Source organism: Poecilia mexicana, unplaced genomic scaffold (assembly GCF_051168715.1).
Source record: "Poecilia mexicana isolate PSO_F unplaced genomic scaffold, ASM5116871v1 scaffold_16, whole genome shotgun sequence".
Lineage (NCBI taxonomy): Eukaryota > Metazoa > Chordata > Actinopteri > Cyprinodontiformes > Poeciliidae > Poecilia > Poecilia mexicana.
Genome location: NW_028263385.1, coordinates 25887149 through 25914453, shown reverse-complemented (window position 1 = coordinate 25914453; position 27305 = coordinate 25887149). Strand labels below are relative to the sequence as shown.

The following is a 27305-nucleotide window of genomic DNA, read 5'->3' as shown; positions in this document are numbered from 1 at the left end:
GGGAATATCTGACCTTCTTAACTCCCTCATCAGAAGTGACTTTTGAGATTTGTTAATCCTTTTAAATGCTGCCATTAGCGGGTCAGACATGCCATATGTTTTCACTTCATCGCTTTCTCAGCAGGCCGACTTCTTCTTCCATTGCCACGTCTTTCCTTTAAAAAAAAAAACAGCACATGGATAAAAACACCATAAATCGCCTTAATCCTACAAAAAGACTGTGAACTGAATCAGTTCCTGTCTGTGTTGACATTTATTTTCAGATTTTCTTTTGAATTTAGACTGGGCAATTTTAATACATAAACCATTTTATTGTAGTTCTTTCTGCAGGAAGTTGAACCTTAAACTTCAGATCAACTCTAACCAATGACCCTGCTCATCCTGAAGGGACGTGCAGCATGCGGTTTTCTCTTCGCCGTCAGTCTTTGTCATTCTAATTGCTGTATTAAAAGTTTGTATGGTGGGAGAAAGAAAGTCCACATCTGTAGGTCAACGCTGCCAAATGACTTAAATGTGATCAATGGAGCATATTGTAGAAACTCCTATAAGATTTTGCTTCCTTGGACATCTTGTCCTTCAACGATCATTGAGTGGAATAAAGAGCTATATGATGACATACATTAATTTCATTTCTGTGGACAAGTTGTCATAGAGGAGTTTGTCTTTTACACATGGATAAATTCACAGTTAGGAGGTTTTATACATCTATGACATCGCTACTCCCTTGAAGCCAACCATCTAAAGCAATTTAGCATTATCACACTATGAGCATTGTCTTTATACTTAATGCATAATTGAGGTATAAATAAGTTAATATGATTAATGCTTTATGTCGACATTGTGTAAGTAAGGAGGACACTCTAGAACAGTGGTCCCCAAACTACGGCCCGCGGGCCGCATCCGGCCCGCCTCCACATTTGGTCCGGCCCCCTGAACAATACCAGAGAGCATTTAGATTTTTTTGCATATACCGTATTTTCCGGACTATAAGCCGCTACTTTTTTCCTAAGCTTTGAACCTTGCGGCTCATAGCCCGGTGCGGATTTTTCTTCAACCGCCCGGAGGCTCTTTAGCAGGAAGTGAATCATTGGAAGTCAAAATTGGAAATCAAAGAAGAAAGTGCCCATTAAAACAGAATTAGGTTTTCACAGGGAATTGACTGTAGCGGCATCGTGTCGGTTAGTGTGTTAAAGGAATTAGTATGCAAAATAGCCCGAGTGCCTCCAGCCCTTCACCTGATGCCCCGCAGAACTCCAGTCATCGCTGAATAAAAGATTTTCTCCTATCTTGTCTGTCAGGGGGAAATTACTACCCTTATAGGACTGACCTTGGTAAGGAAATGCATACATGGTACAGAACATTTTCAAATTATTTTTTTCCTTAGGAGTGTTCTGTTGAATAATGTAGACATGTACAAGTAGTTCTTCACCAGCTATTAAACATGTTTTGTTTGCATTAATGGTTGCTACATTGACTGTGGCAACCAATTGCTCCACAGAGTGATTGCTGTTATTAAATTGAAAGCAACGGGGGGAAAAATGACTCGTTTAAGCGTTTGTCTTTGTCCACCCCACTCGCCAGGCTAAATCCTCCGGGTAAGCACTGAGAATAATGTACTCAAGCTGTTGAAGGATTCACATGACAGAATGTGGAAAATAATGCCAGGAGCCTTGGGAGACACTCGGCAAAACAATCAATCCAAGTGCCTTAATAACGGCTATTTTTCACTTTTTAATCTGCTGTCCTCCATCAGTGCTCGGCAGACGGTAATCTTGTGGTTTCGTAAAGAAATATTTTGTTACCTAAAATGGCAATCTAATTCGCTCAGCCATTACCGAGGCAGGGATCAACCTTTATGTCACTCCCCGACACGTGTAAAGGTAACTTGTTCGGATGCGAGCGCACCTTTAATCAATTGCACGCATCGTAACCAGACTGGTTCGTAACCAGTCTGTAAAGGTTATGAACGTGACCTTTTGTGTGGCTAAACGCAACCTGTTCTCACCTGTTCAGCGCCAGGCCGAACCATTACAGACTGATTCCTCGGCGGGACGTTTCTCCGTCTTCGGCTTGTGTTTTATTGGTATTCCAGAGGTGGATGGCAGCACCAGCGGGCTGACGAAAGAGAGCAACAACATGATGGATGATGGAAATTTAAGAGGCCTCATGGGCAGGCCACTGAAGGCTAGAAAAACAAGAGCTCTCTTATTTATTCCTCTAGTCAGGTTAGAATAAGAGTCGCTGTGAGAACAGCTTGGGAACAGAACCTCTATGTTCATCTACGCCGATAATTTCAGGTGAATAATTTTGTGGGTTAGTGTTTGTTTTTTTTTTACTTTTTACTTTTTCCTCTGGAGCTCATGAGGGTTTTGTTCAGAAAGATCCAGAACAAAATCATTATGTGTTTCAGACAGACACCGATACGAGCTGTGATGTTTCTCCGACGTTCCTCCGCTTCGTCCCCGATGAGCAGAAAAAGGATCATCAAAGAACTCTTTAAAGTTTTCAGAAAGCTCTATTTAAAAGCACGTCAAACAATCGATGCGGTCTGTTTGGCTGATTCCGCGGTCGTCCCAGAGTAAATGTCACTGATGCATTCAACACTGCTAACAATCAGTTCTGTTTAATGAGCCTCTTTGAAATCACCAGCCCAGATTTCCCTAAAGTGATTGGCAGGTAATGTTGGCTGCTAACAAACTCCTGAGAGAGATATTGGAAAACACATCACCACCTTGTTGAGCTTTTTTTTGTTTGTTTTTTTTTTCTTTGTGTGCGTGCGTGTGTGTGTGTTTTTTTGAGTGATTAGTCACTAGTGACTCAGGCATTGGGAGCATCAACTCCTTAGAGGAGAACATTTAAGGGAAGAATTATCCCGAGTTCCTCGATAGTATCGATTATAATTTTCTTTGGAGGTGTAAAGTAGTATCATTAAGCTCGACTCCTCACACGGACAAGCCAGGTGCTTAGAAATCTAATTTTCTGGTCAGACAAAATGCAGTTTGACCAAAGCGATGAGAAGAATGTTGATGAAAAGACGACGTGACGTTTTCACACGAGGATTCGCATATTTTTATCCAAATTATTCACAAACTTTTTTTTTTGTTGCGCATATCTATAATGATCTGAAGAAAATTCAGCTGACTGGTATTGGCCAAACAGGAGCACCATTCATTTTGTTTGGTGCTGATTAGCTGTACCCCCAAAAGCAGCGATAAGGAAAACTTTTAATGTTTGCCTCTGTGGTGGAGCTAAGATTGTTTATACTCTTCTAATTAATGCACATAAAGAAAGGTATTTTTGGTGTTTGCATTCGGCTCATCAGATGAAACGATACAGGAGTTTAGGTACAGAAACAAACTGAGATTTTAGAAACTCTTGTGGGAAAGCAAGCAAATAAGTTTCACAAACAAAAAAATATTCCAGTTTAAATTTAACTAGCCATATTTTTATTTTAAGGGCGGCAGCATAATGCGAAAATTCACCCTTTCTAAAGGTTTTACTTTTTCATCTAGAGATTATTAAATGCAGCCCAGTCTCATTAAAAATAGTGTGAAAGCCCCTGAGCACAGATGAGCAAGCTAGCCAACTTTAGTATTGTTAGCAGCTAACGGTTAGCCATTGTTTTTAGCGTTTCTCTCTTTTTACCGAGCATCCAAAATTATCTCTGAGTTTAATAAGTGGTAGAAGCATCTTCAACACTTTTCCAACTCTTTCCATTCAGCCAACACAAAAACTACCTCCTTTCTTACTTCAAAATAAGAGGTTGCATGCTAGCATCAAGTAGATACCACTTTGTGAGACACGCTTGACTTTAACAAGAAACATTGTGACCTTGTGACCTGCTAAAAAGCAACATTATTCAGATAAAAAGCCCCACTGGCTTATCCTTCCCTATTTTTTTTCCTAGCAGACATATTAAAAGAGCACCTTGAACTTCTTCTATAAACTGTCATTGTAAATGAGGCATGGAGGTGAAAAATGGCGTCTCCTCAGGGTTTATCTCCTCTAACACCAAATTCCAGTCTCCTTCTTAATAATCTGGATCAGCCTTCAGATGTGACTCAGGGATTACATTTCACTTGACACACGATTTTAGACGTTATTCCATGTAAATGAGCTAATATCCTATTGTAACATCCCATGCACTGTAGAACTAAATCCTTCCTCTGCTCGCGGGCAGCAGCCTCTGAGCTCTCTGCTCCCAAATCAGATAAGTGTCACCGTGCATCGGGCTGAAAATCCATACTTATAGGAGTTATTTTAGTGACACTGGGGCCTTTGTTTCTCTGCAATAACTATGCAGCCCTGACAAAAGACCAGTGTCCCAGCCGCTATTAGCATGCAGATTTTCCCGTGTAGCGCTACACCATATCTTGTCAGTACAGTGTGTGCATTGTCTCAGAGCTGGAGGGGAGGGATGGGCATGCACTGGATGTCCTCTGCTGTGGGAGCTGCCCTAGATTGACCGATGGCTGTCAAAAGTGGACATTTCAGGAATGACTGCTTCCTTTTTTAAAGTGCTACGGAAACCACTAGATATGCTGGGGGGGGTTAAGTTGGAGGGAAATAATTTACTATTTAATAAAATTTACAAATAAATATCCGGAACTGTGTGGCATTCATTTGTATTCAGCCCAATGAGTCAGAATTTGCAGAACCACATTTTGCTGCAATTTCAGGTCCCAGTCTTTAGCCATGTGTCTCTATCAGGTCGTGACTCTACAGGCTGAAAGTTTCGACATTCTTCTTTGCAAAGTAGCTCGGGTTCAGTCATATTGGATCCAGAGTCCCCTTAGGTATCGACATTGAGTGGGCTGAATGAATAACTTATGAATACACTTTGACCTGAAACACTAACAAACTTTTCCTCCCAAACAGTGTTTTTCTTTCTCACTTTCATCCACTATTCAATATTTATAACATTCGGATAGCAAAAATGCTGCTTCATTCCTTCTGATTTTAGTTTGCCATGAGTTCTTAGGGTTTTTTTTTTTTTTGCAGGGCTGCTGGATGAATCCTTCGGTCTTTTCTTGACAGAAACGTGTTTGTTTAGCACTTGCTATGCTAGCTTTGGAGGAAAGCAGCTTGATGGATTTGACAATCAGCCAATCAGAAAGATGAGCATGGCAAATACTGTTTTAATGAGTTATGTTAATTTATATTTCATCATGACCATCTTTGGAGGACAGCTCTAGTGACAACTAAATGACCTCAGTTTAGTTTAGGTCCATCTGTTTTTAGGGATATCAGAGTACAGAGGGGTGAAAGCAAATGGATGCCACACTTTTGAGCTTTTTTTTAGAGAAAAAAACTGTCAAAACTACATATCTTTTTACTTCTGCTCTATAATCTTTTGTATTTCTATTACAAACCTATATTCAAGTTTGTGGTTTTAATTTGAGCAGATGTGTTAGTGGTGGGCAGAAACCCCAAAAGATTTTCTCATGTAAGTGCATCACTACTTCAATATACTTTTACAAGTACAAAGTAGCCGTCCAGGAAATTACTCAAGTAGGAGTAAGAAAATGTATTTGGTAAAAAGGTTGTTCAAGTCCTGAGTAAATGATCAAAACATCAACCGTTTAATATTTTAAAGTTACGTCATCAGACAGAACAAAATATTTGGAAATTCTGCTTTTTAAGGACCAAATTGAAAATAATTCATATAAATCACATAAATACAAAATAACAAAATCAGACAATACAATTTTTTTTTCATTCTAAATTAATTTCTTTCAACATAACAGTTTTGAAACTTGAACAACACTGCAGGCGTGTGTCGAGTGAATTTTTGGTTAAAACAAATTTGTGGGCAGAGAATCCAGAAATTTTACACAAGTGAAAGTAGGAATACTTCATATTAATATTACTCTAATAAAAGTAAAAGGTACTCCTAAATGTATAATTTCTTCCAAAAAAAATTACTTAAGTAGATGTAACCCTGGTTGTCAATATGTTGCCTAGGCAACATATTGTAGCAACATGTCTGACCAGCTGAGAAGATGAGCGTCTTTCCTGATAAAAAAAAAAAAAATCAAATATCAGCTCTTCTGGTCTCCACTGCAGCAGGAAGGGCCCGGCAATGTTAAAAAAATCAAATAAAATAAGGGTCCCTTTGTGCCGCTCCGGGTTTTGTTGTGTGCCATGCGGGCCCGAGCCCATAGATGACCCTTGTTGTTTCTGCGCAGGCCTGGTCGAGGCAGATGCGAAGCAGAACAATGGCTGCATCTCGGAGAAGCCGGCGGTGACTGACTCCACGGGCGCTGAGGGCCCCCGCCAGCCCTGGAGCCCGGCCAGCACAGCTGACCCTGACGCCGCCACGCCACGCCCCCACCTGGTCCGCCTCTTCTCCCGAGATGCCCCGGGCCGCGAGGACAACACCTTCAAAGAGCGACCCTCGGAGTCGGACGAGCTGCAGACCATCCAGGAGCACAGCGGAGCGGCGTCGGAGTGCGGGTCGGAGAGCCCCGAGCAGGACTTAGAATAGGCTGACTTTTTTTTTTTTTTTTTTTTAATTTTGGTTGCTCATTCCTTCTACTTTCTTTTTTCTCGGTTCTTTTTTTTTTCTTCCCCCACACTCTTTTGAGCTTTGCTCTCTTATTATAGAGAGTGACGAAAACAAAAAATAGATTCGACTAATACGAATAAACCGTCAAGCGCTTCTACAACCATGGCATCTGCAAGCAGCTCCGCGCAGGCCGCCTTCGGGCTGGGCCGGAGAAAGAAGAACCCCGGGCTCCTGGATCAGATAGGAAAGTTCTTTGGAGGGGACAAGAAAAGGAAGGGCAAGGTGAGGAAAGGAGGCAGGGGTCCCAACCTCCCGGGGGGGGGACCCCCTCCTGTGTATGTTGGTTATTTTTGCTGATTTTACTTCCAGAACCACGTTTTTCTTTTATTCTCTTTTTAATTATTTTACTTTGGACTGTGTGACACTTTCTGTAAGAATTTCTCGCGACATGCTTTTGTTGTGTTGGTTTTACTGTCAGTGAAGCAAAGCGTGGGGTTATCCTGCGGTTGTGTGCTGACCAGACACTGGGCAGTGACTTTACCAGAGGGGCTTTGCCTTCTTTTAACATTCCATGTAGTCCATATGATTTGTGTCATTTAAAGTTTTTCTTTTACATAAATGGTACTGACACTTGTAGCAATTTTCTTGTTGTGAAATTGTGAGGTTTTAAGGTGAAATTAGAGTATTTGTCACACAGCTGGGTTTTGCTTCAGGTACCTCGCTTGTTAATCCTAAATCTTGGGAGTGGATGTTTGTCGCTGAGACGCGACGCGAGCGGATTACCGTCGGATTATTTCATCACTTTGCTTTGGGGAGGTCCTCTGCTGCTGCTGCTGTTTATGTCTTTTTCTCAGTTAGTCCTTACATTATGCTTGAAAAATGATGAACAAAAAATATATTTATATTGTGATTTATGCCGGTTAGTTTTTATCACCCCTCTGTGTTTTTCTTTTTTTGTGTGTGAAATTATATTGAAAGATTATTCTTTAAAGTAAGAGGGGAAAAAAGATCAACTTATTTTTCCCAAACAAGCTAATCGCGGGGTGTTTGAGTCTGTGATTATTTCTTAAATGACTAGTAAAATAAAAATGCAAATCTTTTTTTCTTTTTTTTTTAGACAGTTTATCAAAACAAAAAGTTGAGCTAAAACAGAAAAATGCTTTGTGGGCTCCTGACACGGAGCGCCCTGCCAGTTCTGCTTCCAGACATGATGGACTGCTTGGCATTACGAAAGGTCTGCTCAGCCCTGCTGGCTCCGCCCCCCTCTGTGGGCCGGGCGCTCAGCAGTGCCCTCTGGAGGTTACATCCTGCTAGCAGAAATATTCTCTCTGATCACGCACCGTCTTCTAGGCATGGGCCGGGTTTGAGGTTCTCACTGCAGGACAGCATTAAGTCAAATAAAAATATCTACTTTAAAATATATTTTTGTCATTATTACAGTAAGAATAATGAAAATGTTTACATTTTGAGTTTAATTCATGGATTTGAACAAAAATAGAGCGCCGAAACCCTCTAAAATGTCACTTGTAGAAGTTTTCACGGTTACGCCGAAAAATAATATACATTTTGTTTTTTTAAAGAGTGAAATAAGAGTATAAGAAGTGAATATTTGCTGTCACCTGCTTTAGATCAGTCCCTCGTAGCTTGTCATTTTGAGATTTTTTTTTAAGTCATGAACCAAGTGAATCTCCAAACAGTTAAACCCATTACTCCTACAGGAGAAATGGGTGGGGCTCCTTCGTTTTCCGCCCACAGACCTTGATTTTTTGCTCCCAAAACAACTGAATTTCTCTTCATTTCTGTAATTGTGACCATAAAAGTAGCCTTCATTCGTTTTTTTTTAATTTATTTATTGTTTTATTCCAACCGGCGGAGTGGCAGCTTGACCGGCCCATGCCTAACTGCTTCCTCACCTGGCAAATCAGAGCGCTGCAGATAAACCAGCTTGAAAATATGCATTCCTCCTACGCCTTATGCTAGCTGTGAACCGCCTCGCTGTGTAAGAATCAGGAAATAGCTCTTTTTTAGATTTTAAGAGACAGCTGTGGTTCGAGACGTTCAGGGGAAAAAAGCTCATCAGTACCGCTGTGGAAACGTTCTTACTTTTTGCCGTGCTGCTGTTTGTAACGATAAAAGTTTTTCAAATAAACTGATCCATATCGGCGGCGCTGCGTTCACCAAGGTTTTGCCTTCAAGTTCTTAAATCTTCAGTCACTGACAGATTCGCCCACTTCTGCTGCCTCTAGCAAACGGAATAAATAGCCACGCTGTCTTCCTGCTGCAAACATTTACTTCTCCAACAAGTTTTAATCAAGAAGACAGGCACTTTCTCTTGTGGAACCACAAACACATCCTTAACCACACACTTTGACATTATAGGCTGCAGTATTAGTGAGGAAAGTTGCACCAGTGTTTGTCACCAAAATGACAAATCTGCATGTTGATTTTTAGTGATATTTAATTCCTCTGCACGTGGATACATGGGGTTTCTTCTCCTATTTTTTTTGTGTGTGTTTTTCACCACTTTTAGTTATTTTATTAAGAGATATTTCACTCGAGATGAGTGAAGACAGCCAGTTTCAGGACGTAAAGCATCTCCAGGGACATCTGACGCTAAACGCCGACGGGTTCGGGACTTTAAAGCTACTGAAGCAGAAAGGAAAGACTGAGAAATAACTGGATTTTTTTTTTCTTTTGAATAACCCAATTCATAGTTTGTTGAACGGTACAGAGTGAAATCCAGGATTGATTCCTGCATCCGTCAGGCTGTTTTTGGCTCTCCCGCAGTTCTGTGATGCTGTAATCTAACCCCAGTGTCTTGGGTGAGGGAGGGGACGACCCCCCACCGACCCCTCATCATCACTTTGTTCACCTCAGGTTAAAATGTCTTCGACCCAATCTGTGAGCTGCTTTTTTTTTTTTGTTTTGTTTTGTAACGCTTTCTAACTCTGCTCTGGGGTCATGTAACTGTGTGTATCTGTGGCGATCGATGATCTGTTCCTGATATAATCTTGTTTTTTTTTTTTGTTGTTTTTCCTGTTTGGATAAAATTGCTTAATTAAAATTCTTTAACAACCCCTGGCGCCTCTCTTTGTTTTATTTTTGCTTTCTTTGTCATTCGCCTGGATGTGTTTTGTTTTCTCTTATCGCAAAGGAACGATAAGAATCATTAACAGCCCCCCTAACAACTTGTCAGAAAAAAAAACAACTCTAATTTCCATTTGCTGCTGTTGTTTTTCTTTTGGTTTGGAGACAAATTTTTGCCTTTTGCTATCCCTGTAGTTGAGATTTTATGAGTGTAAATATATTCTGTCCCTCACAGCACACACACACAAAATAAAAGGAGTTATCAAAGTGGGCGTAATGGAAAGCCGAGATACTGTTTATCTTCACTCTGATAGAGCTCTGTAATGGGCGATTGCCTCGGCTTGTTTGTGTGAGCCTAAAGATGAAATTGCCAGGAAACGAGAGAAAGCAGTCGGAGCTCGTGTGCCAAAAGAGGGCAAAAAAAATTCCGTCGGGGACCAGAAATTAGTTTTTACAGACTTCAAATCAACGTTCAATCGGTTTTAAGATGGGTGCAGTCTGCAAGTCTGCCCATATGAAAAGTCATTTGGTCACTTCAGTATTTCGTACATATGGAATGAACCAAGAAACATCCATATTCTCTCAATCATGGTAGAAGAAATTATTGTTGCATAATGACAAAAAAAGGCAAGAATTTCAAATCTATTTTAATGCAAATTAAATGCAAACTGCAAAAAAAAAAAAAAAAAAAAGACTCATACTGCTGAATAATTGCCATCCCTGCTCGGCTTTATCAGTCACACTTGAAAAGAGCAGAAGTGTCCAAGTTTCCAACAAAAGTGTTGTTATGGCTGCAGTGTGTTTTTTTTGTCTGAGTTTCAGTTATATGCCATATAATAAAATGTAAATCTTTTTTTTTTTTTTGAGAGAGAGAGAGAGAGAGAGAGAGAGGGACTGTGATTTAACGTAGCATGAATCAAAAAGAGAGTCCTCCATTATTGAACGCATGATGTGCGTGGGCTGGCATGAGATTCTCCCAGTATGATGTCTATGAGGTAAAATACGACTGCCTTATCTTTATCGTATTGTTATATTAACACATTTAAGCCACGGAAATGCTATAATGCAAATATTTTGCAGTTTCGAAACTTTATTTTTTTGAAACAATGAGAGACTTTTTACTTGTCTAACTAATCAGACAAGCAAACTAAAGCAAATTCAATGAACAGCATGAAAACATTTTCTCCCCAATGTCTGAAAAACATTTTTTTTAAGTTTTATTTTTCATTTTATTTTAGTTTGCCTTTTCTGCAGATTTTATTAAAATGATTAAGCTGACTGATGGTACGCAGCAAAATTCTCACATTCTTTTTGGTACAATAACTTTGAACTTCATTGATGTTATTAATGCAACTATTAAAAGTTCTGTCATCAGGGTTTAAAATTATGTTTACTTTGCATGTAAAAGTTTATAGGTCCAGTTCTATTTTAACTTTATTACTGAACCTTTAAAACACAGATGTATCTGCAAAATTTGTGGATGACTTCTTTATTGTTGTTTTTGCAGCAGATTTCTGTGTGTGTGTGTGTGTGTGTGTGTGTGTGTGTGTGTGGGTGGGTGGGTGGGTGGATTGCACAAAAAGTCTAGCTCAAGTAGAATTTATTCTTCTTTCCTCTTTCAGAAGGCAGCTTGTGATAAATGTTAAATGCCCCACAATTAGGAGTCGGAGTAGACAAGTCGTCCCGGTTGTATTATTCCTCCAGAGTAAACAGCCACAAGGGAAAGTTAGGATGGGAGTGAATAATTGAAGTCTGAAAACAATGAAGTCTTCTATTTGGCATTTCAGGGTTACACACAAAGTTTTGGAACGTTAGCTAAATATTACATCCCAACCTGGCAGGTATTCAGGAAGTGAAGCTAGCAGAGAGAACTGGTATGAAGCAAAATGTCATCATCTATTCTTTGGATTTAATATTTAAAAAAATCATCCATAAAAAAGCAGACTCGTAGTCAGGTAGTGACCTGTAGCTTCACTGCGGATGCTTGGAGATCATTAAATAGCCAGGATGCCCCATTCTGGATTCTGATTCATGTCCTTCCAAACTCACTGTGCAGACGTGGCTAACAAGATGTGAGTGAAACAATTGGATCTGACAACTAATTGGGATGGGTGTGGTCAAACTTTTTCTAAAAAAAAATTAAGTTAAATTAAATAGTTGCTGCAAAGAAAATGAATGATGTAAAAGGAGGCCAAAAGAGAATTTTAGCATTTTAGATTACTAAAAAGACCATAACAACAAAAGTTGCTAAATGCTAACAGTATGCAATGCAAATCACAATAAAAAAAACAAAAACAAACATATCCCTTTAATAAACGTACCAATATCCACAAAATTCTGCATAGATAAGTTTAATAAAAATAAAGTTGTGGGTGTATAAACACAGGAAGGTTAGAACTAAATGAGGGTCGAAACTCATTTCCCTTCGCTTAGTATCTGAAGGGAAAAAAAGCAGGAAAACGTATTCCCAAGCAAAAATTTAAAAAGAGCATATGCACTATTGGTACTGCCTGATATTTATAAAAACTAGTTGAAAAAATATGTACATATACACTAAGAAGAAGTTCACACAGTTACATTACTAGTCATTTTAATGTCAATCTGCAAATTTTTGCTGCATGTACAATGCGAAGTTAGCATTGTATGGAAACACTTAGCAGATTCTAAGTAGGTAACCCAGGAAATAACATTTTTGTTTGATCTTTTTGTAAAGAAAACATAAAAGTCTTATAATGACAGACTGGGTCCTCAAGTAAATTCTGCTGAGGCACAATAGAACCTTAGATCATCCGAAAAATACAATACGGACAACTTGTCCGGCCTTTCAGTTTGGGCGGACGGCCATTTCCTGTTTGATTTGAAGTTCCGCTTTTATGTGACTTATTAAACCTTCACCAAATATTGTACCATTGTAAATACCACGGCGCATCTTGCTGTCACTCTCTGTTTGCTTCCATCTAAATTTCTGAACGCGCTCGAGGCCAAAACAAACTGTTGTTTTTGCTTCGCAGGCAGCACGCGGCTATTCACTTCAAAGGTACACGACTGATTTTCAAACGAGGCGGCGGGGGGGGGGGGGGTGTCCCTCCTCCGGGACTATTTGATGTCTTGTTTCTTTCTTCTCTCCGCTTTCTTAAAAACCAAGCGCGACGGGCACTGTTTCCTCAGAGATCTTCCTCCTCACGTCTCCCATTCCACATCATTTTCTGCTTGTGCGGACCTAGCCAGGCGAAGACTCACGCAGACACACGCAGAAGAGCACTTACGGAAAAATGGCATCATCAAGGGGTCTCTGCGGAACAGAGCCGGAATTCGCTCGCTAACGTCAAAGGCAAAGAAATATTTGAAATGGTTCTAATAACAAGGAATGACGGTGTTTTTCCCCCCCTCTCCATCTTTCTCTTTTATATTTCCTATCCTCTTAGATCCAAATTCAAAACAGCCATAAAAGGCAGACCGGGTTTCAGAGTGCGCGTGTCATAATGTGTATAGCAGTGATGGCGGTTAAAGTTCCTCACTTTTTTTCTACTACCTTAAACATCTTTGATGTCAGCCAGCAGTGAGGTAATGGATGGGAATCATAACCCACCCTCAACACACACATACAAACACACTCGCTACAAATAAGCTCCCGGTATCCGGGACTTCAGAGGACACTCCATTGATTTTGCTGTGCACTCACCTACAGCTCGCACAAAAAACTAAATCCGGCCTCACCCTCCCCTGGTGTCCAAAAATACCCGGAGATAGAGCAGACTCGCTTTTGTCCGTGAAAAGAAAGGTCCGTCCGGCTGAAACCTCATTGGGACGAATTTATGGGAAAATCCACACGCGTGTTCCTTCCTGCTCCATTAGGACGGTCGGAAACAGAAATACACGAGGTAACAAGAGGTGAAAGGTTTCGGTGTGTTACATCTGATGTTTCTGTAAAGTTTGCATGAGTTAAAAAGTTTTTTTCCCCCTCATCCATGCATCATTGTTTTTTTACCCAAACATAAAAGTCAGACAACCAGAAAGCTTAATTCTTCTTTCGACTTGTGTGAAGCTCTTGGGTCGGCGCTTGATGATAATTGGTCTCTTTGTTAAGTTCAACCCATCAGCAGGAAGAGAGCGGCTTCTCAACATGTTCACTGGTACTAATTTGATTCATTTCTGTTCTGGCCAAATATTGGACAGTAAGCTGGGTGGAACTCCTCTGTCATTAATCTTACTGATTTCAATGAATGAATGGAAATAAATTCTATTCAGAGCCACCGTGGCCACCAGCTTTCAGCATTATCAAGGTATTAAAAGTAATTTTGTTTTACGTCCCTCTGTCGTGACCGAGACAACGGACACGAACAGACAAAGGGCAGATCAAAAGATCTTAGCAAACTATCTGCTGTAACTACAGGTAACATAAAGGTCAATAGGCCAGAATAAGTTACTAATTTTAAAACTATAATTAGGCTATTTCGATCAAGACATGTTAGGTTTTATAACTAGCATATTCTAAATTTATTTTCTTAACAGAACACGTCAGAGTAAATTTCCACAGTCAAAGAGCAGCTTTCTGTTTGTCTCATCTAGTAACCTGTAGGTTTATTTCATTTCTACTTATTTCAAACAGTTTTTTGAAAAACAAGAAAACAAATGATCATTAGGACAAGAGAAAATGTGCATACAAAAATAATTGGCTTACCTCTACTTTTCTGTTTGAAAACAAGTAGGAAGAAGTGAACACTTATTTAATCCTACTCCTTATCTCAATTTAATGAAATTTATTATTTAGCGACTCAAGAATGATTAGAAATGTGTAATTATGGGTATTCATATGCCTGTTCAATACACAATGCTAAAGAACAGGTTAGAGGTCAACCCCCACTTACTCACTTGACTCAAACCTTTGACTATGTTGATCCTTTTTACATAAAAATTGGTCAGATCATGTATTTTGTGGGGAGTTTGTTGTTTTTCATAATATTTTCCACCTTTCTCTTTAGACCAGATAGAGCGATCTGCATCCGTTGGGCGTTTACCCAATGAAATTCAATTTTCTTAATAGCCAACTATTGCAATTTGATTTCAACTTTCATTTATTTTCACTTCCTGATGTTAAATTCGCTCCCTCATTCGCTTTCCTTCAGTATCTTTTGTTTTCCACTTTTTGTTCCCCTATCACTTAGACTGTATGGAGAGCTTGGACATAAATTCAGCAGCAGTATTTCTTGATCATGAGAAACTTTCTCGCTATAACAAGATTTACATCTCACCAAAACCCAAATAAAATGATGTTGTTTAAACAGGAAAGGTCGTAACAGTAAAACGCCAACGCCTCACGGGGACGTTTGTGTCCCGTCCAGAAGAAAGACAGAGAGAAGACTGAGTCAGACCAAGATCCTTTATGCCTTTTTAGGAATTCATAATCTGTCAGAGAAACATATTTTCATATTTTGCTGTAAGGAGAAAGATTGTCATTCCCACACTCCTAAATTTATTTTTCAGCTCTGGCAGTTCCATAAAATAAATATAGAATTGTCAGAATGAGTATTGCAGCAGATTCTTGACATTTCCTTACACACACACAGAAATGTTACACAAGGTGAAGGCTGAAGTTTATATTTACATTCTTGAGGAGGAAAAATATATTGTGTCATAAATGTTTATATTTTTAGAGCATTGAGGAAGCAAGGGTGTAAAAGTGTAATTTCAAAGAGAAAAGTAAAGCTTCAAAACATTTTTTTGTTTGAGTTTTGATGTCCAGATTCAGAGTTTCTTGCAGTCCTTAAAATTGATATCAGTTTGCGAACTTAGTGAAAGTAGACAAATGAAGATCTTGATCATTACAACCTGAATCTGACTGCCTTGTGTTATAATAAGCATCAAATTGTAAATATACTCAGTCCATCTGTATGATTGCATTGCTTGATCCCGTGTGTCTTGATGTAAATTCAATTGAGTTTAAACAGAGAAGACATTCAGAACCATTCTAAGTAGACTGATATGAAGTCTCAAAGCCGTCTAAAGAAGTAAAAACCAAATAGTTCCACATTTAGCAGAAGAAAACACAAAAACCTGAATACTTCATTGTGGAAGTTCTTCATTTTTAAGTGACCTTTGCACCTGTTGGACCACCTGTTGACCCAGTGCAATCAGAAAGGGAACGGATGATAGTTAAGTCCACCGTTCTGTACCTTCCTCACTTAATATCGAGCAGTTTATTAATCTTTACGATTTTCTTTCAAACCAATTCAGGGTACGTAACCCTTTACACACGTCTGTCGTGCAATTTGTATTCAGCTACAGGACAAGCTAGAAATGCAACACAAGCAACATTCTCATGTTGTATTTCATGTATTCTCAAGTTTTCAGGTGAGAGATCTGCCTATTGCATCTGTATCCATGTGTGCCAAATTATGTTTCTGCTGTCGTGTGCTTTGAGTCGTTGCCGTGGTCATTGGCAAACAAATGATGAGTGAGGGTTGCCTGGCACACCTGGGCGCTCCGGAATCGGTGCCTGTGCCTTTACTCAGCCAACATGTCACCCCAGGCGAGTTCAAGGCCGCTCCTCTGCTTGTCTCCGCAGGGTTCTTTCCGAGGTGCTCTCTCTCCTGCCCCTCAGAAAGCGTCTGCCACCTCGCCACGCAAACGCGGAGCTGAGAACGCCGTGGTCCACTTCTTCCGCACGATCGTGAGTACTGAGCTCAACCTCTAGCAACCCTCAGAGACTCCCAGGTTCAGAGAGCCCCAGCACAGTGACCCGACCACGCTTTGCCTCTGCTGTTTGTCTTCGTTTGTCTTCTTTGCCTCCCACCAACTCAAACCTTCTTTTCTTTATTGTCTGCTCTTAACTATTCCTCAGGTGTCCCCCGCCCCTCCTAAATCTAGGGTGAGTCTGCTTTACTTTTTATTACACTACGAGCATTCACATAGAAATAAAATAAGAAAATGTCTGGTATTTTCCTGAAAGGTAAGGTACACAGTGCTTTGCAAAAGTAATGATGTTCCCACATTACGACCACACAGCTCAAGGTATTTTTGACGGACCGGTTCAAGACAAACGACGAGGCTTTCACATCTCTTCCACAAATAAAAATCAGATAACCACGGAGTCCATTTGTATTCAAGACCTCCTAGACCCAACTTATGACGAGCAGTAAAACTCGCCTGCTGTCAGATTGGACAGGGACCATTTGGGAACAGAAAATATCAAACCTGGCCACAGATTTACGTCTGCACATTGACTGAGGCCATAATGGGACATAATTCTAAGATAGGTTAGGGTTATTACCCTCACGGGAGGCGAGTCTGTTTCACAGACTAACAGGTTTTCTTCTGGCTCTCCCTATTGAGCCATGGGTCTCTGCAGCTCCTCCAGAGTATCCACAGGCCTCTTGTCTGATTCTGGGTTGTAAAATGCCCAGTTACATTTTGGTGGATGGCCATGTTTGGGTGGTTTTCCAGTCGTGCCATACCTTTTCTTTATTAGGATGTTTGATTAAACATCAAACCTATAATAGCTTGCTGACTTTCTCTTGCTCTCAAACTGTAATTGCCACCATTTGAAACCTCCCAGATGTCTTCATATTGCTATTTTTTGGAATAAACTTCTAAAACTTTCACAGTGCGACTGGATTTATTTCCAGTTGGTTGTTCTGGATTTGACTGACATTTGTAGGAACAAAAGAAGGCTTTATGTTGGCATTTTACAAAAATGCATTTGAGGTTTTTGATTGTAATGTGAAAAAAGTGGAGGGAAGATTTTACCATGTTTTTTTTGGTTTTTTTAATGGTTCGATCTAAAGTCTTGATCTTGAGAACTGACTTTTTTTTAATCAGGAAAGAACAAACAGAGACAAAACATTTAGGGTCTACGTCAGTTTTCGAGAGCATCCATCACATATTTGTGATCAAAATCAGTTTAAAAGACCTTGCAAGAAAGTTTTATCATTATTACCATCCATACAAACCCTCCCAATGTGATCTGATGCACCACGTTTCGATGTGAACACCTGCATTGTTTTTTTTTTCCTGCTCCTCCATGTCCCACCTGAACTCTGCCTTCCTCTACCACTCAACCCCTCCCCTCCCCATCCCGCCTTTGCACTAAAACACACTGTTTCTGTATTTTCCCTTCCTCCCTTCTGTCTCTTCTTTCTCCGCACTCCCAGTGGAGGGGACTAGCTGCCAAGATAGGCCTGGTAGGTGGTTTGAAAATGGCCGAAAGATCAGACAGAATTTTTTTTGTCTTTAAATAAAAGAGTCATTCCTTCAACATCAAATCACTTCATCTCCTTAATTAACCTTCGAGCGCGACGCCAGTGTCTGTTCTTACGTTTGCCTTCCATTCCCCACTAAGTCTTCCTAATCTTCCCATACATCACAGATAAAAATCTTAATCCCAGACTTTGGTGAAACTATATCACTGTCACCCTGTGACTGGTGCAGTCTCACGTTTCCACATTACGACTCTGACGATAATACCAGCATTACTCGCTTCTTCATGGTACTTATGTCCTTCTAAAGGTTCCTCTGTGGCCTCCACCTACAGCATCACGTCTTTTAACACCGTTGTGATTGTGAATGTGGCCCCGGACTGATAGATGTGGATTAAACGAAGAATGGAGACGTTGCTAAGGGGCTGTCCAAAATTTATTGGCACTTGTTACCTGGTTATTTTACATCCTAATAATAATAATAATAATATTAATACATAAATCTATTAACGGATTTAAATTTTTTATGTACAGTTAAATTTTGCTTGCACTGCCTCATTGAACATTTTTTGCTTGTCTGGCACAGAATTACTCAGAAATCACCAGCAATAATTATTTTTTGCCTACTGGAAGGTTATGTTTGGCATCTTTAAAGGAAAATGTTTCTTTATTGCTCACATTTAAATTAGTTTAACCCTGTGTTATCCATCACCTATTTTATTCACAGTCGCTTAGTTGTTATCTGCCAAAACAAACTCCTAAACAGGGCTAAAAAAATGTTTTTTTTATATTCATCTGCAGATTAAAAAATCAGTAAATCAGTTAAAAAACTCGGTAACACTTTATTTGAAGGGGATTGAATAAGACTGTCATGACACTGTCATAAACATGACATAACACCTGTCATGAACATGAATAAGCTTTCATGAATATTTATGACTGTTGTCATAAAGCGTCATTCGGTAAATTATGACACTTTTAATACAAAGTTGACATTATTTCAAAATGTCTTTGTTATGACAACTTGACATTAACCAAGAAATCATTACTGATATAAATTTGTTATAAAAGTATTACTGATTGCACTTTAAAAATTAGGTAACTTTATGTTATTAAAGGTAAAGTTTAAACAGTAATGATTTCCTGGTTAATGTCAAGTTGTCATAACAAAGACATTTTGAATAATCATAAAAAATAAATATTCATAAATAGTCATAAATATTCATGAAGACTTATTCATGTTCATGACAGATGTTATGTCATGTTTATGACAGTGTCATGACAGTCTTATTCACCCCCATTCAAATAAAGTGTTACCAAAAACTCTTATAAATATCCTTATTTCTCAAAAGAATGGCTGTATCGCAAGAACAAGATCTGATATGTTCAAAGAAAACATGCCTCCTCTTTGTCCTTCCACTAAACTTTCCATTATTGTAGTTGGAAACAGCTCCATCTGCTTCTTTGTGGCTTACCCTCCCTGTGTCCGATGTCACTGGCTATTTGCTGGAAAACTCAAGTTAGCAGTTGTTTGGTTTATTAACAACATTTCTGGATTAATATATATAAGTATATATTGATCTTATGTGATATTCACATTTTCCAAGAGACCAAATTCTGAGGTTTTCATTACATGTAAGCCATAAACCTTTTGACTAAATCACTCCATGTACAATTATTCCACAAGTTTGACTTTTTGATTTGAATTACTGAAATAAATTTGGTTTTTGACGATAATCAGATTTCTCGAGATGCACTCATGCTCTCGTTGACAATAAAAAGTGATTCCTTGATGGAATCACAGATGGCCTTGCATAAATTAGAACACCTAAAAAGTAAATAAATACAAATAATGGAATTACAGAAAGTTGAATTTGGTGAGAATAGGTTCTGATAGCCATTATCATCTTTCATGGGACACAAAAGTTCTCAGCTAATTATGTCTCCATGAGTCTTTTATACTTTTGTTGCTCCTTCGCAGTCTTCAGACTCATGAATAATTCAAACACCAGAAATGTTAAAAGGGGGGTGCGATGCAATCATTCTGTAAAGTCGGGGCACAGTTGGATTTCACCCTAATCAATAACCAGAGTGGCTGGAGAACACGCGAATCCGTCACTCTTCAGAACATTCTAGTGAAGGATCAGTCGTTTCTGCCTTCTCGCTGCTTAATGCTGAAACTCTGGGTTGAATTATGAATCAATCCGCTGCTCTCTTTAAAAAAAGGAAGAAAGAAAAAGGTCAGCCACATCTCAGTCCTTTAACAATGTGTGAAATACTATTTTTTTCTTTATATTATTATTATTTAACACACTTGAATTCCTCTTCTTTTCCAGGGCCAACAGAAGTCAAGCAAGAAGGCCAGCGCTGGGGACGGCAAAGGCACCCTGACTAGGATCTTCAAAATGGTAAGAAGAAGAAGAGAAATCTTTTTGTTTCTTTCTCCTGGCTTCTGTCTTTTTTTTTTTTTTTTTTTACTGCTTAATAAATCCAAGTTATGATTTCCTTTCACTGCTTTTCTTTTCCTGGTTATAAAAGCATCAAGAGTATATATTTCTCCCCTAATGACGCTCCTGCCTCTGTCTTTCCATTTTCGTTTTCTGCCTCAGTGATGATATCAGCAGCAAAGTGAGTAAATACCGTGTGATGGAGGGGGTTCCTCGCGCTTAACTCACTGCGCATTTGTTCAGCATTGATTCGCTTGGAAAACATCATAATGTCATCGCTACAGCAACCAGAAGCATAATAATGAGAGGCTTTTAGACACGCAATTGATCGCTGGGCATCTTCTAAGCTTTATGGCGTCGTTGATATAATCACGCCGAACGACGTGGGTTTCCAGTTCTGGTGAGGAGGATATAGGCTGGCTGCAGCTAACACACTGCTGCTTCACTGTGAAGGAGGGGGGGGGGCAGCTTGTGCATTGTTGATGTGTGTGCATGATCTAGTATTGATATGCACGGGTACTCATTGTTTTTTACAATAGCTGCTAGGATGCTTGACGTATTTCATTGTTTCACTTTTCTTACGTTTAAGTTTTGGCTTTCGGTTTGCAAAACACAAAGGGGAAAGTTTTGAAAATGAACCTTTCAGACATTTGTGTCCAGTTTTTGTTTCCCCAAGTCTTCAGCTGAGTGTTTTTATAAGCACCAGAAACAATTTCAAACAATGTGTGTGAAAGAGTAGTTTCGGTGAAAATAAAAGTTAGCATGGCTAGTGTGGCTAGCATTTCAAGTGGTTGCCTTTCTTTCGCTATTGAAAGAAAGGCAACCACTTTCATACTACTACTAATAATTTCATAATTTGAGCTCCATTGGAAAAGGAAAACTAAAATAATTGGTCTATTCTCAGCAATACAAAGGAAATTTAGGTCACTATTCTTCTGAAAGCACTTGCTGTATTGAGATAGGTTTTAATAATGTAATTAAAAGCAGGTTTCTGCTTTACTGTACAAGTCAATGGATAGAAAGCAGAAAGCTTAGTTAAAAGATACATGTTTTGCATTTATCTACCATTTTTGTGAAAAGATTTTCATTTGTGAGCCATAGTTTGATCCTAATTATTCTAAATTTGTGAGACAAATTTATTTCATGCAGGCACTGCGTAAAAATTTTGGTCAATTCGGTCCATGGACTCCAATCCAGTCGGTTGTCAAGGCAATGGCAAATATAGAGAAACCTGTTAATAAGTATCAACATGGCTAATTAATCACACAAAACAAAATAAATACAAACTTTGCTTTTGTCCACTGAAAACCACTTTGATCTGATGCTCAGTGATTTCCATTGTTAACACAAAGCATCTAAAAGCTTAAAAGCCGTTTGCTGTTAATTGCTCTATATCAACACAAGAGTGTAAAGCTAACTGGCAACGGTTAGCTTCACATAAAGGTTTGGGTTGATCCTGGACAAGTCAGCCAATAATTACAGTGTGCCAAACGATGAAATATATTTATTTGTCAAATAAAGAGAGGCTTTTCTTTCTTAAATCGTGCCTTTATGTTTTACATTTCACAAGAGTAAAAAAGCAGACAGGTCCAAAAGACACTTTGCACAGGTGGATGATTTAAAGTCTGGAATGACGTACCAATGCAAACCGGGAAAGCGTACGCTTCAGCTCCGATGTCTTCCAACATTCAAACTATTTTTCATATCATTACCATTTGCGTCATCCTGTCGAGTTCATGAGCGCCTGTTTCTCTGCACTCCAGAGAATCTCCTTATAAGCTGCGGTTTTAAAGCCGCGCCGACTCCGTCGGTTTAGCAAGTCGTGGGTGGAGGGAGAAATCCAAATTTCCCAAGGGCTCCATCTTTATATCAGGGGCTAAACTCTGAGCATCTGAGCCGAAACGTATGAAATAAATCTGGAAGATGAAGGATGAGTGGGGTGACTTTTTTATTTTTTATTTTTTGTCTTCTAAATCTCTCCAGTTCGGCTAATTGATGTGGACTCCGAGGCGTTTGAGTCATTTATTCCTTTTCTGCCACATAATCCAAAACACAAATCAGGATGCAGTCCACTCCAGCCCTGACTGTTGCTTCACACTCAATTACTATTCATTGAAGCTTTTCGGCGGCAGGTTTAACTCCAAAGTTCTGTAGCTTTTCAATCCTTTCCTTTTTTTTTACCCCACTTCAGGACAGATAATGGAGTCCAGATGAAATGACTAAAATGAAAGCTGCGCCTTCACCCTTTGGTCTAATGCGAGAAGTTAGCGAGCGTCCCATTAAGTGGATCGAGTTCTTAAGAAATCAGTAAAGATTTGTGTCATTTGTGTAACCTTTCTGTCTTGCATCTTGCTGTTGCTTTTGCGTCTTTGTGAGAGCGTGGGAAACAAAAAAGCCTTGAGGGAATAAGAAACACAAAATGAGAAAAATGAAACTCTGAAGGACACCAACAGGGAAGCTGAGAAGTTTTTATTGACTGAAAACGATATAAAACCAAATACGTTGATCCACTTCACACAAACGCTATCGCTCTTTCTGTTAGATTTCTCCTTTGAATTAATAATCTTTGCATGAATGTTGCCTAGTTAGACATCATTTTTCAGTCTTAAGAAGATTTCCTGGGTCTTCCTCATAATTAGGAAAAACTTCTTAGTAATTTTAAAACAGCTTCAATAGAACAGTGTCTTTGTTTTAATTCAGTTTTTTTTTAAATTAAAAGTAATAAGTGATAACTTTGTTTATCTTTTAGCTTTGTATTTTCAGTACAGCGCTCTAATCTATTCATTTAGGAGCGCACACCTTTAAATCTTTCCTACATAATGATGCACCAAAAGCTGAATTAGAGCTTGTTTTTTTTTTCTAATTCCATATAATGTTGCTAAACCAAAATGTCTCATCCGCAGGCAAACGGCTCCAGAAGTCTTTTTCACAGTCTAAACAACTCCGCTAATCCAATTAATAAATTCATTCTTTCTCTTTGTTTTTGGAATATAATTACGACAGATAATATCGTCTCTCCTCGGACATCTGGCCTGACAAAAGGGGTTTGATTTGTGGCCCCAAATAATGCAGACGCTCTCATTTTGGACCGGTCCCCGTTTGACGGGGGCTTTTGTTTGCAGTCCACACACAGATGGAGTACGCGATCAAATATTGAAATGTAACTGGCAGTGGTTTCTGCATCAGCTCGGGTAATAGTTGCTGCATTGTTTTTCCTTGAATGGTAAGCAGCTTGTATTAGGTTTCAGTGTCATTAATCTTGGGCATATGCAGCAGATATCCTGATGCAGCAGCTTAATTGTGAAACACGATGCAAGATCCTCCTCAGCTCCAGCGTTTTATTCCCTCGGGGGAATTTAAAGCCCTCTCTTTAAAACTTTTTGGCTGAGTAATGGAACAGTTATCCTTGAATCCTTTAAATGATTTTTTTTTTATTTACTGAGCATGCAGTGTTGCCGTGACTCTGGGCTACATCTAACGTAAAAAGAGAAACTTTATCTTGAGGCTTTGAGAAGTAAATCTCTGATATGTATCACTCTCTCTGTGAGATCTTAAAAATCAATCAAACAAACTTCAGTCCGTGGTTTAGATATTACTCATTTTTATCTTTCGCAGTTGCACGATATACTGATATTTTTCTCTTTCAAAACGTAGTCTACGTGGTTGAAAGTTTCTGAAAACTGCAAAACGTCTAGCTAACTGTTCCTGTTTTCAGCTGGAAACACTTTCATTTACATACACTGTCTGACATTCAATCAGAAGAAATCAACTTCTGGAGAATTAAGATCATTAAAATTATTCCCAGAAAAATAAAGAATTAAAAAGTGGTTTAGAGGAAAGAAAAGGGCCTGAAACGAGTAGAGCGAGGGACTGGTGCACTTCCCAAAATAGACTGCATCACAAGGAAGCAATATTATGCAGAAAAGTTTTGGGTTGGGCACAACTGAGGCTTCCAGATGTGCAACGACACAAAGCATGCCACCATATTTGTTACGAAGTGGCTAAAGGACAACAAAGCTGATGTGTAAGTGCAGAAAAGCAAAAAAATAAATAAAAACTTACAGCAAACTAATGCAAGAAGCTGGAAGGAGGAAATAAAAAAACATTTGACTCAACTCAGAAGGAAAAAAAAAATCATAAGTCTTGTCTTGGAACAACAAATCTGCTCGATTTAACATCAGACAGTAAAGCTACGGTTTAACATGCAGCGTATGTAAATATCTGGTTTCTGCTCCGACTGCGCAGTGATCCCATAATCTCATTTACAAGGGGAGCAGATAACAGCCGAAAAGATGAGAGAGCAACTCAATGACATTTGAGCTCAGCTCTCAGGCTTGATGAGTGAACTAATGAACCAGAGAGAAACGTGTTCTTCGGGAAGCAATTATAGACTCAGCATTTTTTCTTCTTCTTCTTCTTCTTCTTCTTTTGTTGGGGGGGATGACTCTAAACAACATTCCCCATCAGCAGGAATCATTTGCTCGCAATAATCACCTGCATTTCCTTTCGCATGCCATGGCAGACCTTTCTGGAAACTGACCACAGAGCTGGAGAAAATGGAGCAGACCACTAACATCAGATTAGAGATCATCTCTTGCTCATGTGTGCTGATCTCTGTGTTGTTTGGTTCACAGGGTAGCAGGAGTGCCTCCCCAGCCAAACGCTGAAGTCCCCCCAAAACAACCCTTCCAACACCAAGGGGGTCGATGTTTGAGAGCACATCATGGAGGGTGCAAACCAAAAAAATGAAAAAAGGAGGAAGTCTCGTCATCCCCTCAAACTGAGCTGCCTTTATTTTTTAACACCCTAATGTTTGCTATTACCCCTCTTTTCCCCAAAAACAAACGCTCATTCGGCTGATAAGACAGCAACACAATCTTTTCTTCGCCCTCCTCTTCCTCCCTACCGCCAAGCGTCGTGCAAAGTGTGAACCAGTGTGAAATATCTGAGATCCTGAAGCCGCTCAACGTGTGCCAGCCTGAATGATCTTATTTCTTCCTGTGTGTACGGGTTAAGTTTTATTTTATTTTATTTTATTTTATTTCCCAGTCTTGTCTTTGTCGGGTGTCTAACAGAAAGGTGGCTAAGACCCGGAAGCGGTCCTGGGATCAGCTGAGGGTCCAGGCCGGTGCAAGTACCGCTGACTTCGCCGTTAATGCCGCTTGTTGATTGGTTGATTAGAACCAGGTCGCTTTTGGGTTAGAAATAATAATAAAAATAATCTTTTTTTTTTCTTCCTAAAAAAAAAGAGTCGTTTTCTGTCTCGTCTCTCTGTCCGCGTCATCACCTCGAACATTTCCTCTAAGCATCGCGTTGTGAACAGTTTAATAGTTTATTGTTATTATTTTACTAGAGTTGTCTTTTCACGCGTTTCCTTCCCTCACCCCCTCGTGTGAAGCGTCCTGTTGTGAATGTAGTGTTTGTAACTTTAAGCTAGCTGGTAGTTTTGCGCAGAATTAAAGAAACTCAGACGTATAATTTCCTCTTTAGTTTTCACGAACTACTGACTTTTTCCTCCCACGTCCGTAACCGCGTCACTCGATAGTTTGAACGCTAATGTCGGAGACGTACTTAATGCTTCCGTGTCGTCTGCTGTTTCTATCGCACACTTAGAGCTAAATTCAGTTCCCGAAATGTACTTTTCCTCCTGAATGCCAAAAAAAAGAACAAAAACAAAGAAACAAAAAACAATTAGCTGTGTTTCCTTTTTGGTGAATGAATAAATAAAGAAAGCAACACACAGTTTTCACAAAGGTGCTCTGTGATTAACACAATATAAAGTGTTTTCCTTACGAATGTGTTAAGTTTTGTGTTAAAAAAACAAAGACCAATTATTAAAAAAAAGCTCCATCTGTGTTTTTTTTTCTTTTCTGTTGCTGAATGGATCCCAGGAATGAATGTAAACAACTCTCCTTATTACTGTACGTGTAATAAAAACATGACTGGCCTGTTAACTGAACATAAAAAAAAATAAAAAAACACACATAAACCAACCCTACCATCTTTGTTTTCAGAGTTTTTCTTTTTTTTTTTTTTCTCTCCCAACATGACTGGCAGAAAATGCCAGAGCTTTGAAATAAAGACGAAAAGCGGAAATAGCAAGCGACAGGAAGTGACATTTTTGGGTCGGGTCAAAGGCACGACACATTTCCTTTCGTGGAACCAGAGTGCGTCACTCATGAGGTAATTATTCATGCCAAGCTTCCTCAGCTGTAGCAGATGGAGAGGAGCGCTCGCTATTCTGGCTAAAGAGTAATCAGAGGATATGCATTTTCATGTCGTCTTGTACAAAGGCTCCCAGTGGAAGTGGCAGCCGAAACTGAAATCCCTTTCATTTCAGATCTACTGTCAAAAACATTAACCACTCCAGTTCAAATTAATCACAGGATACGTCTCGACGAGAGTTTAGTTTTCTACGCTCGAGACGATTCAGACTAAATTATCTTAAGTATTACACAGAGTTCCAAAAAAGGAGTTTTTATCTTGGTTTCATAAATAAAAGCCTCAATATTCAACTACATTGAAGTAGCTTAAAACCACAAATGTGTTTTGATGGGATTTTATGTAGTACTGAAGTGATACAGAATTAAAATGAATAAAAATTAATAAAGATTTAGTGTGGAAAAGTGTGGAGTGCATTTGCTTTCACGCTTCTTCTTCCCTGGATAGCCACATATGAACCAGTTCCCTTCAGACGATGTCAACTTTCTGGTAAAATAGAACCAAATAGTATCTAGACGAGCTGCAGACAGAGCCAGAGAAGAAGCTGTGGAGAAGCAAGCTTTAAAACTTTAAAACTCTCAAAGAGCTCTCGTCAGTCCACGATGTGAAAGTGGAAATGGTGTTGCATCTCAAACCAACCCTCACATTTCAGTCCGCCGACAGGGACGGGTAGGGAGAGCATTAATCAGAGACGCAGTGAGGAGATCCATGGTACCTCTGGAGCTGCGAAGATCCATCTCTCCTCCAGATGGAAAATATCTATAACTGACAATTTCAATTGAGCACTGTGTCGATTGGAGCTTTATGAAGAAAGCTGAAACAGACAGCTGTTTCACAAAAGCCAAA

At 39.4% G+C, this 27305-nt stretch overlaps 2 protein-coding genes across 6 annotated transcripts in view; both read left to right on the top strand.

Moving 5' to 3' along the window:
• Positions 1-9585, top strand: part of LOC106908229 (myelin basic protein-like) — a 73501-nt gene extending 63916 nt beyond the window's left edge. For both annotated transcript variants that reach the window (XM_088013781.1, XM_088013782.1), the window contains exon 4: positions 6189-9585. In XM_088013781.1, the coding sequence (XP_087869907.1) occupies positions 6189-6487 (299 nt within the window). In that variant the 3' untranslated portion in view covers positions 6488-9585. The remainder of the gene's footprint in view (positions 1-6188) is intronic.
• LOC106911074 (myelin basic protein-like) lies at positions 6656-26235 on the top strand. 4 transcript variants are annotated; one of them, XM_014977806.2, is made up of 7 exons: positions 6656-6790; positions 16161-16265; positions 16437-16463; positions 17746-17775; positions 20127-20198; positions 20400-20418; positions 24872-26235. In XM_014977806.2, the coding sequence occupies exons 1-6, from the start codon at positions 6671-6673 to the stop codon at positions 20400-20402; spliced, it is 357 nt and encodes a 118-aa protein (XP_014833292.1). In that variant the 5' UTR covers positions 6656-6670; the 3' UTR covers positions 20403-20418; positions 24872-26235. The 4 variants fall into 4 exon arrangements, with proteins under 4 accessions (XP_014833292.1, XP_014833291.1, XP_014833293.1 ...); XM_014977805.2 differs by lacking the exon at positions 20400-20418; XM_014977807.2 differs by lacking the exons at positions 17746-17775; positions 20400-20418.
• The last annotated feature ends 1070 nt before the right edge of the window (positions 26236-27305 follow it).